General features: G+C 33.3%; 1 protein-coding gene across 2 annotated transcripts; it reads left to right on the forward strand.

Annotated features, from left to right (window-relative positions):
- The first annotated feature begins 4,607 nt into the window (after positions 1-4,607).
- On the forward strand, positions 4,608-6,896 carry LOC127088236 (protein CutA, chloroplastic). Of its 2 annotated transcripts, none has more exons than XM_051029148.1 (6): positions 4,608-4,876; positions 4,952-5,073; positions 5,157-5,219; positions 6,077-6,108; positions 6,324-6,418; positions 6,626-6,896. In XM_051029148.1, exons 1-6 carry the CDS (start codon positions 4,692-4,694, stop codon positions 6,705-6,707), a joined length of 579 nt encoding a protein of 192 aa, XP_050885105.1. In that variant the 5' UTR covers positions 4,608-4,691; the 3' UTR covers positions 6,708-6,896. The 2 variants fall into 2 exon arrangements, with proteins under 2 accessions (XP_050885105.1, XP_050885106.1); XM_051029149.1 differs by having other exon boundaries at positions 4,625-4,855.
- The last annotated feature ends 5,565 nt before the right edge of the window (positions 6,897-12,461 follow it).

Consider the following 12,461-nt stretch of genomic DNA (forward strand, 5'->3'; position numbering starts at 1 on the left):
TGCATAATTCTTGTCTGCACAGAATTGGATGTCATAACATCCCGTGTGACATCGAAAGTCTGTTAACTAGAATTTCAATTAGCCTTCACATTCGGATTTTATTCGGTGATGGACAAAATATTATGATCAATGAGGTCATGTACTTTGTTTTTAAACACAAAACAATGCTCAATTATATACCCAATACAATCTGTGTGGAATGCATAAGATACATTTGGGTTGTGAGTTAGACTAAATGGAAATATTGCAGGTGGAATCTGTCTAGGAGCAATCGCTCCTACATGTACAAGATAAGGGAATAACTCGGAATATGCTATTGGAATTTGAGTATAATGAGAACGCCTCTGATTCCTATTCTGATTCTAGTTCTGATTTTGCCCCTGATTCCCATGATGATTCTGATTAGGGCCTTTGTTATTTGCGTTCTGCCGTTGAGGAGCTTCTCCTTGAGGATGTTGTTGTTGATGTTGTTGTTATTGAGTATGAGAAGGCTATGGATATTGTGGTTGATACTGAAATGGTTGTTGAAACTATGTTGCTTCCACATACAAATATGGATAGTATGACGTCCCTACTAATCACGATCCTTCTGTTTATAGCATCAGACAGTTTATAACCATTGGTATAGTGATATCTAACAAGTATAATCACTTCTCCTTTGTCATCCAACTTCTTCCTAAGTTGTCCCGAAACATGTCGGTATGCTACGGAACCAAGTACTCTCAAATGGTTTAGATTCGGTTTGAATCCCAACCATACTTCCTCTGGTGTCACATTCTCAAGCTTCTTTGTAGGTCACCTATTCAACAAATAGGCAGTTATGGACACCGCTTCTCCCCACAACTCTTTCGACAATTTCTCCCCCTTTAGCATGCTTCTCACCATGTTCATGCTCAATCGATTCTTTCTTTCGGATACACCATTTGTTGCGGTGTATAGCATGGTACTACCTCATGTACAATCCCTTCTTGATCACAAAACCTCCCAAAGTCATTTGACATATATTCGCCTCCACCATCTGTTTTAAGCACTTTGAGATTTCTTACCACTTTGCCTCTCAACCATGGACTTGAACTTCTCAAACCCTTAAAATACCTCAACCTTTTTCGTTAATAGGTATGTCTATGGCTTTCTACTATGATAGTCGATAAATGTGACAAAGTACTTATTGCCACCAATAGAATCTACTTGCATCGGTCCACACACATTCGAATACACCACCTCAAGGTGGTTCTTGGTCCTACGGTCTGCATCCTTGCTGAATTTATCCTTATGTTGCTTCGCTTGCACACATTCTTCATAAATTTCAGTTAGTATGTTAATCAATGGCAGCCCCATTACCATTTCATTCTTTTGTAAGTCTTTGATATCTCTAAAGTTGAGATGCCCAAGATGATACTGCCACATCCACTCTTCTCTACTTGCTGCGGTAGCAAGACATCTATGCTCCATAACCTTAAACTCAACCTTGAAGGTTCTATTGGAAGTCATAGGTGCTTTAAGGACCAAAGCTCCTTTTGTGTCCATAATGTGTAACCCCTTGTTTTCCATGTGAATCTTGTGACCCTTCTCAAGCAATTGGCAAATACTTAGAAGGTTACATTTGATTCCCGAAATATACAAGACATATTTGATCAAGGAATGTCAACCATACCTTCTCATGATCAAAACATCATTGATCCCATCGACCACTAGAGCGGTGTCATCCATGAACTTTACTTTGTTCTTCATGGCACAATTGATTTTGATAAACCAATCCTTCCTCCCCGTCATATGAGTTGAAGAACCCGAGTCCAAATACCACTCCTCGCTGCATTGAACTTCTTTCAAACTCATCATAGCGTCTTCCTCTTCATGTAACCAGTTAACCATATCATTCAACTGGTCACATCTCAATTTTTCAGAATTCTTTGAGTTGTTGTAGTTGTTGTCCTACAGTTGTTTGTTACTGCAATCCCCTTCCATGATCATGAGCAAGAGTCTATTCTCTGCATCAAACTCTTATTTTGCAGCATTGACTTCATCCCCTTGAAATTCCTTCTTGATCGCATTGCACTCTTTTGCAAAATGACCAAACCGTTGATACTTATAGCACTGCTCCTTGCTCTTGTTAAACCTCTTTTTTTACCTCTAAAGTTGCCTTGGCAACCATGTTTGTTGCAGTTGCTGTCACCCCTTTGACAAGTCGAATTCTTTGAATTTTGGGACTTTCTTCCACCAAAAATTTGAAAATTTCCTTTGCTCTTCATGGGCCATTTCCTTTCGATCTTTTGTCTTTCTCATTGAAATGAGCTTGCAAAGCAATCTCTGTCTTTGCCTTATCATTATTTCTCTCCTCCATCCTTTGCTCATGAGCCTCAAGAGAGCTTTGCAACTCCTCTTTTCTCATCGTAGCAAGATTCTTCGATTCCTCAATCGCCATAACTACTTTGTCAAATCTTGGTGTTAAAGAACACAAGATTTTAGCGACAACATACTGCTCTATAATAGCTTTTCCGTATGCATTCACTTGATTCACCAATCTAGTGATTCTTGTAGTGAGAACGTTGATTGTCTCCTTTTTCTCCATTTGAGTCAATTTAAGTTGACTTTTGTGAGTTTGTAACGTCACTACCTTTACCTTGGCAGTCCCTCCACAGGCCTTCTCTAAGATCTGTCACGCTTGCTTCGGCAATTCGCAATCACCAACTTTCTCAAAGTTGTCGCCATCAACACATTGATGGATTAAAAATAATGCCTTGAAATCTTTTTTCTTCTTTTCCATATGCGTTGCTTACTACGCCTTTGTTGCATCTTAAACAAGAGGAGTAACATCATTCTTGATCACTTCAAGAACATCTTGGTAGCCAGACAACACCTTCATTTGCTTGTACAATTTGTCGTAATTCTTCGCATCAAGGATATGTTGGTTTGCAGGGATTCTTTCATTGAAGGCATAATTCATGTTGCACACTAGATGTTTGTGGATCAGAACCAGGATTTTGATGTCAAATGTTGGAACAAGACACCACAAGTTTGGTGAATAATGATAAAGTAACTTTTGGATGTGGAGAGTGAAAAAGAAGAATTGATATATATATATATATATATATATATATATATATATATATATATATATATATATATATATATATATATAGAGAGAGAGAGAGAGAGAGAGAGAGAGAGAGAGAGAGGTAGGTTATAATTGCATTAACCTAGGATGAGAGTGCATCCAATACATTTATACATGAGTTACAATATGACTCAGAAACAAAATGACCAAGTGAAATTCTAGAAAAGTACAAAAATCGAATTTGTAACCGGTTATACTATTTGGTTAAGTGGTTACACCTGACATGAAAATTAAATCTCCTTTAGTGGTAACCGATTAACACATTAGGTTAATCGGTTACACCAACGAAAACATCACGCTTCTCTTACTTGGATGAACTTTTGATCTTCCTATAACCGGTTACCACTTCGTGTTAATCGATTAGAACACTTGAATTACTTGAATAACCTTTAACAAATATTAGATATGAAATTAAAGTCGTTATTATAGTAAATTATACTTATTAATATTAGTTTAATGCTATAAATTGTATTGTCTTCAAGCTTTTAACGAATCTATTCTCAACTATAAAATTTAAAAATAAAATTCGACATTTTGGGTTATAGGAGATAATTCAAAATTTATTTACAATTGATATTTAATAAAAATGTCAATAAATAATTTTTAAAGATGAAATTTTTTGAAAATTTAAAATTAAATTTTTTTTATAAAAATTTGGTTTAAATATTTATTTTTAAAATATCATTTTAAATATTTTATTATTTTATTAAAAAAATTGAATATCAAAACTTTAAAAAATCACTTAATTTTGAAGTTATTTAGAATAATTTTTTATAAAAAAAATTTTTAAGATACAACTTTTTTTAAAAAATAACATTTTTGATTTAGTTCTTGGTTTTCAATAAATATATATTAATTAATCTTTCAATTTTAAAAAATAAATATGAAAAACTTATAAGATTTTAAAAAACTACAGTACTTTATAAAATTCATTTTTAAAAATATATATAAAATAATCTATTCTTTTAAAACAGAAACAAACGGGCCTATTTTGTGTTCCGAATCCCAGCATAAGTTACTTTAGGTTATTGAATTGTAAGCAGTCATAGTTACTTTAGGTTAATGAATTGTAAGAGAAAGAGATGCATAGATGTGATTTTGAAAACTTGATTGAAAAAACCAAAGTAGGAGAATGTTGTACTATAGAAAGATCTATGTTAAATTATTTAGTGTAGTTTAGAGCAATAAATAGAGAATGAGTGCATCTGCAAAACAAATAGTAATGAGAAATTAAAAGAGTTAATGAATATTAAATTCTGAAAGGATGTATTTATAATCAAAAGAGATTAATGAAATACAATTGGCGATTTCTAATTGATGACACATCAGTAATTTTACCCATTTTTTAAAGCGGGTAAGGTAGTCCTCCCCCAAATAAATTATAAATTATAAATTATATATTTCCAAAATAATTTATAATTTGTGATGAAATGATTATTACATTACACGTGTCACAAGCAAGGGCTTGATACGGAGCTTGCGGTGATAAACAAGATCAAAAGGATGACATCAAGTAAAGGAGCAGAAGCGACCCTGATGTAGATGCGTAGCACCTGATAACACGCTCTCAACCAAAATGGCTTCTTCCTCCACTTCAACACTCAACTCCTCCACTTCCAGAACCTTCATCTCCACCTCCACGCTACGACGTCGTTTACCCATTGTAGGCGCGTTTTGCATGCTCACTTTCGGACTCACCAATCTCTACACGCCCTTTTATTCTTCTGCCCTCAAAACGGGGTGCGTTCAATCTCTTTTACGGTACTCTATGCGCATCAACCCAACACTCTTTATTTATCCCTCTATCTGTTTGTTGAATTGCTTCTGTTGTTTCAGATCCAAATTGGGTAGTAGATTTTCGACAAAGAGCAGCAATTTCATCCGAATGGAAGGGAATACTAGTAACACCACTGTTCCAAGCATCGTTGTTTATGTCACCGTTCCCAACAAAGAAGCAGGTGGGTCGCATGATTTTTTTTTAATATCTCTATTTAATGTTGTACTTGTTTGTTTGATATGATTCATGTTGTTGGTTCTGCAGGTAAGAAATTGTCTGAAAGCATTGTCAAAGAGAAACTTGCAGCTTGTGTCAATAGGGTACCGGGTAAAAATTTCTTATTCCCAACCCAATTTGTTTTGTTATAATCACTCTACTGTGATATTATTGTGGCGTTTAAATTTCCAGATAACTTGTGTGCTTTTTTCTTCCTTGTTCTTTCCTTTTGAATATGATTACCAAAAGGAAGGGGTTATTTTGATTTGTAAGATGGGTTACTCTACTTGCATCTATTATGGTTATCTATCTGGACTTGGTTAGGGAAATGCTTGGCCAATATTATTCGGAACATGTTGGGCAAAATTGATATTTTTTGTTGGACTTGGTTTCTCAAATTAAAACTTTTATCGGTCTAGTTGTTTAAGTGGCCGGAATTTCACCTTAAAGTTAACTAAGTAGGATGTCACGGATTCAAACCCGTTTTCCTGCGGTCAATGTCCATGCACACTGCCAATTGAGCTTACTTAGCGGAACTAGAACATCTTTTTTTAATTACCATTTCTGAACTTATGACATGAAGTCATGACTCTACCCGGGGGGGCATCTACTCTCCAAAGACCCCCACGTGTTGAAGTCGGTGAAGTCTTGTGCATTGAGCAACCCTCTACCATTTCTTAGCATATAATGTAATTGTTAAATTGGAGTCTAAAGACAGATTTACCCTGAGCCCTCGGGCATTGTCCGAAGTACTTTTCATAACTATCTTTAATGTTGAGATTTACTTATCTGCTTCACTTTTGGCATCACCATCTCAAGCACATGTGTCAACAGCCATCGTTCTGGTAGGCTGAAATGGATTGAGTTCGATATGATAATTATTTATTTGTTTTCTAACTAAGTTAGTTATATAGTTCTTGCATCCCTTGTCTGACTTTTTAAATCCATGTGTATTATGTATTGTGCAGGTATAGAATCAGTGTATCTGTGGGAGGGAAAGGTACGGTCTACAATATTACTGTTGATGAAGAATGTTGTTTGGACCTAATTACTTATATGAATTGAAGCTTCAGTTAAAAATGGCACCATCCTAACATTAAAAGTTCTTATCTTCTAGAACTTCTAGTGTGCATTAAGGCTCTTTTGGGGTTGTTTTTTAATTGAAAGAGTATTGTTCTAGCTTGACTTTGCCAGCTTTGTGTTGTAAACTGACAGATCCAAACTGATTCTGAGGAACTTCTTATAATCAAGACCAGGCAATCTCTTTTGGAAGCACTGACTGAGCATGTCAAAGCAAATCATGAATATGAGTAAGATTGATTTATGTAGAAAATAATCTTGCCATGAAATTTAAATTTGCTTTGTAACATGTTAAGTTTGAACTACTTTTATTATTTGAACTTAAAAGAAAAGCTTGAAGGAAAACTTAAACTATACATTGAAATGAATTGAGTTGTAATTATGGACAACAATGCATTCAATACTTCTTCTTACCACTTCCTTTTATCCTTTTTCAGTGTACCAGAGGTGATCTCCTTACCCATCACTGGGGGCAATCTCAAATATTTAGAATGGTTAAAAGAGAGCACAAGAGACTGACTATCAAGTTTATAGCCAGAGGGGTGTGGGTTCAAGACTCAAGAGTTCTGTTGCCTTTGTGTGAAATAAACCTGGCATTTCATCTATGTAACTAGTCAATGGTGTATGAGAATCGATCTTGCATTACTGCTAATGGATGTTATGGGCTGAATTTGAGTATATGAATGGACCTTTCCTCTTGTGACTTTATGCACAGTGTTTTTTTTTTCTGTGTTGGTTGGTTTTCATGCACAGTGGCCATTTTTATTCTTATAAACCTCCCTCACTTTTTAAAATATATTCCCAAATAACCCACCTTCTATCAAAATCTCTCTTTCAATCTCACTTCACCTTTCTCTGTATTCAAAATTTTCAATCTCATTCCATCTTTCGTTATTAGGTATCTCCTATATTGAAAATATTGAGTTTTTGAAAGTAAATTTTTGGAATAGAATGCTCTTTTGTTGCAGAAAATTAAGTTTGGAATAAATTTGTATTAGTTTTCATGATTCACTTGCCTACCACATACATTTTATAAAGTAATTTTTATTTGTTTTCATCGTTTTCTGCTCAAATCTTTCCAAACAGACACATTGCAAACAAGGGCAATTTTGTAATTAAAAGGAACAACAAAAAATTAAAATATTTTGCCCAAATCACATATGCTTAAATCCCTTGAAAGCAATCATGCTCTTGAGGCCTCGAAGGGTGCATACACTTAGGGGGTGTATATGAGTTTGATCAATATATAAAATCTAGTTAAATTTATGTAAAAAACGTATATGGATTTAAAAACTAAAAAATCCGGATTTCTAGCAAAATTGAACCCAAATCTAAAAATTTATTGATCCATTAATCAAATATTTATTATTACAATTTTAATGATTTTGATGAATATTATCTTAAAAAATAATAAAAACATGATATATAAAAAAGAAAAATATGATATCATTTATTATTTTATGATACTAAAAGATAGTAAAAATATGATATATAAAAAAAAAAAATTATTTGAGCAACTCAACCTGAAATTTAATGGGTTTACTTAAACTGGTTCATTGGTGTAACTTATGGTTATTTTATTTAACCCAAATGGAGTGTCTTATATGGATTATGTATTGAGTTTGGTCAAATCCAACTCAAACCGACCCACCCCCTACATATGGTTAAGAGTAGGGGTGGCAAACGAACATGCTCGTCCTGTTTAGATCCGCTCACAAAAGTTTACCACAAAAATAGGGTGGGTGGGATCAACATATTTGAGGGTGCAGGTCTAAAATTTTGTCCCGCTCCGTAGACATTGCAATTTTATGTTTAAAATTTTCAAAATTGTATGGAAAAGTCCGTGTCCACAAAAATTCGGAAAAAAATGGAGCGGGGCCGGACGAGTATATTATAAAGTGCAGGTCTAAAATCTTAACACGTCCAAAAAAAATGCAAATAAAACAGACATATATGATTCCAACCGAATATTTACAATGGTTTCTAACCAGATAATTTCAAATGATTATGATTTTTTTTTTAGAGTTCAATAATAATGCATTGTCGGTCTAAAAAAATATTATTACATATGTATTCAATCAAAATACTTTAAGATATCAAATCATATAAATAATTTAAAATTTAATAACTGATTTGACGGGATACATAATTATCATTGGTTAAGAGTATAAAAATAATTTACACCCCTCTTTTTTTTAACTGTTAAAATGAGTGTAAGAGATTTCATTTTATTGCCCCTCTATTTCATTTCTTCACGGATCTCATTTCTTTTTACAGATCTCATATTTGTATTCTTAGATCTCACCATTGCCTTACACAAATCTCATATTTGTACTCTTAGATCTCACCATCACCAACTACATTACTTTTGAGATTGAATATACATTTTGCAGAAATATGAAATACGATGAGATTAATTCTAAACATATGTTGAATTAACATATAAATGATCATAAGAGTAATTTCAACCCAGTTCTATTTCTTCAATCACGTTCTATCCAATTAAGAGTTTCTTTAGATTGATGGAATGGATATATTGAAAGGGATAAAATGGAGTGGAATGGTATTATATTCTATTGTTTTGTTTTAAAAAAAATATATCAAATGAAATAAAATGTGATGAGATTATTCTATCCAATATTATTATTTTAACTCATTTTTCGTTCCATCTAAATTGGGATATATTCCATGAAATGAAACAAATTAATAACACAATTACAGTTTTGTTTTTCAAATATTTACTTTCATTAACCATTTTTATTCTTTATTTTAATTTATGTGATATTCTTCTATTTTTCCACAACAATGGTTTTCCTTTACACATCTTAATCATCTTAATCTTAATGTTTTGGATTTGTATGAGAGAATATTAGTGGGGTTGAATTGTTTTGGTTTTATGTAAGAAAAAAAAATTTAAAATTAAAAAGAATTTAAAAATTAATAATTGATTTGTCACATTTGTTGCTCATGTTATTTCCACTTATCCCGCATTCATTGTGTATTAGAATTTGTTGTCAATATTTTCTCATATAGTTGAACAATAGTTGAGGGAGTGACAATATTTTGATCACGTTAGTCGAAGAAACAACAATTAGTAAAATAGTTTTATAAATAAAGTGTTTAGTATGTTATAAATATATGATTAAAGTAAAGGGTAAAAATTGAATAAAAAGTTTTAATGCTTTTGATTCCGTCCAATTTTCAAATAGTAGAATAGGAGATTAATTTTATCGGAAATTATGAACAATCATTGATCATATAAATATTTCAATATGATAAGAAGTGCGTAATTGAGTTAATGGCAATAAATGTATTGTCAATAGTTCCACATAGAAAGTGGTACTCACTTTAAAAATATTTTTAAAGACTTAAAAATATTAAACTCAATAAATGAGCTAAAGAGGATGAAGTGTCACATAGACAAATGTGATGGTCTCAAACATTATGCCACATGTCTTATCCAAACAATCCCTCGCATCGGCTCCGACTCCGGGACCAGGTCCGAGGGCGTGGGCGTAGAAGCGTTAGTGGCTGCTTGTAGGGGGCACTTGTGCTGAACCATTACAACCTTATGTTGAAAAGGTGTTGTTTCATCAAGAGTTACAACCTTGTGAGAGAAAACAATGAAAAGTGGCAAAAACAACAAAAAAGAAGAAGCAAGTTTCAGACTGTCATGACGAACAGACCCGTCACCCCCAGCAGTCAACCCGTCATGGTCATGATGGACAAACCGTCGTAGCCATGACGCCCATAATCAATTTTCCTTCATTTTCTCAACTGTTACATCCACGATTCTAGCTCTGTTTCACACGATTTTTGGGCATTTTTAGAGCCCGAATTTGCTATAAATACCCGTGTAATACATTTTATAGAGGAAGCAGGCTCATTATAGCACTGCATTGTGAGGAAAACAATGAAAAGTGGCGAAAACGGAAAAAAAAAAACCAAGTTTCAGACTGTCATGACGAACAGACCATCATAGTGGTGACGACCATCACCCCCCAACAGTCAACCCGTCATGGTCATGATGGACAGACAGTCGTAGCCATCACGCCCAAAATCAAATTTCCATGATTCTAACCCTGTTTCACACGATTTTTGGGCATTTTTAAAGCCCGAATTTGCTATAAATACCCATGTAATACATTTTATAGGGCAAACAGGCTCATTATAGCACTATATTTACTTATTTTAAAGCATAAAGATCTCATATTTAAGTGTTTATACAACTTTATTTTTCTGCACTTGGAATATTTATTTTATACCTGTTTTTAATTTTGTTGTTGCTGTATTTTAATTTATGCACTGCTGTTTCCATTCCATTATTGTACAAAATCAAAAGTCTCCCTTCATGGCAATTATTTTAGGCAAGAATTCATGTTTCATTCTTTTTTCAGGTTCTTTACTTTGCTAAATTTTGTTATGTTTTCTCCAAATACATGTTTTTTAGTTGTTTACTTTACCATGTATGAGTAATTCAATAGAGTCTGAAACATGATGAGTACTATACCGGTTTATTTTATACTAATAACTTGAATATTTAATTGTGACAACAATAAAATATTGTTTTGTAATTTCTGCTTTTAAAATAGAAAATGTTCGTTACGAAAGTAGAAACACTGAGATACTAGTTACACATTGAAAGGGCAAAATTGGTATATGTCGTTGAAATTCAAATGATAGGTTCTGACGACATGCGAAAGCTGAGTCACAATTGATTGAGAGAATACATAAATTTTCATTTGGAATTTTTTGTGCTGAGAAGAAAAGACTCACTATGAAAGTAGGAATGCAGAGATTATTTACATACCGAAAGGGCGAAAAACGGTAACAAACCTCGTTGTTCAAACTTTTAATTTCAAAATAGATAAAGCATTTTAAAACTAACTAGGAATTATTTTTTAACTTGTAGAAGAATTTTTAAACTCAATATTTGCAATGTGAAAGTTGTTATTTTGCAGGTTTAAGGCCCGGTAACACGCCGACGAAAGTGGGTGTTACCACTAGTTAATATTTTCTACAGATAATAAAACTCTCGTTATAATTAAGTGACACAATTTATATGAATAAAACAGATAAATACGAGTCTTATTTCGGTTTCTCGTTATTAATATCAAATTAAATCTGTTATTTTCAATTTTCGCGTAAAACCAACAATTTGAGTCGTCTTAGCTAAACATAGTAATAATATATAGCTATAGTTGTAATTGATCTCTTTGAATTTGACAAACTTTTATATTATAACCGATATAGTCGTATACTTGCGGCCCTATCAATTGTATCTGTATGCAACAATGTATGCCTTTAACCTTTCAACTGTGCAATCAACATGATATTTGATCTTGTAAACTCATTTGCAGCCAATTGGTTTGATGTTTGGTGGTGAATCAACAACTTTCCAAGTACTTGTTCTCTCAAGGGTTGTAAGTTCAGTTTGCATTGCTTGATTCCAACATTCAAACTTGATAGCTTCAGCAAAAGACTTTGGTTCATGAAGAGTAGTAATGGACATGATGACATGATTGTATTTGGGAGATAAAGAACAATATGATAAATAGTGAGAAATTGGATAATTAGTACTCGATGAAGATGATTGATTTGATTGATAAGTAAATAAATTGCACAAATAATCTTGAGGTGTGTTGGTGGTATTTTTGTTCTTGTGGAGTGTTTAGGAATCAATGTGTTGGCATTTGTAGGTGGAAGAGTATTAGGCAATGTGTTGGCATCAGTAAGTGAAAGAGTGTTAATGTTAGCATCTGTAGAGTGAGGATCAACATCATCATCAAGTATGATAGGGTTTTGTGTTGGTGGTGTAATACAATGATAAGTGGTGATTAGTTTGGTGGTGTATCGAGCATGGTTAGTATTTGTTTGTCTGATGTGAGGGGGTTGGTAAATGGTCCAATTTTTGGTAGATGGATGTTGTGTTGGCTGATATGGTATAATATGTTCATAAAAGTAAGTGCGTATTGAGATGAATATCTCTTTAGTGTCAAGATCAGGTAGAACACTGCCTTTGAGACATGCCTTATAACTCAAGAAAACAACTTTTCTAGCCTTAGGTTCCAGTTTTGTTATATGATTAGATAATGTGGAGGCATACACGAGGTAACCAAAAGCTTTGAATTGGTGTAGGTCATACTCCTTGTCATGCAAGACACTATAGGGAGCTTTGTTTAGAAATATGGGTATAGAAATTCGATTCATAACTGAATGTTGTATGGCATAAGACTAATAGTACTCTGGTAACTTAGATTGGTACAAGAGGAC

This window comes from Lathyrus oleraceus, chromosome 5 (assembly GCF_024323335.1).
Source record: "Lathyrus oleraceus cultivar Zhongwan6 chromosome 5, CAAS_Psat_ZW6_1.0, whole genome shotgun sequence".
Lineage (NCBI taxonomy): Eukaryota > Viridiplantae > Streptophyta > Magnoliopsida > Fabales > Fabaceae > Lathyrus > Lathyrus oleraceus.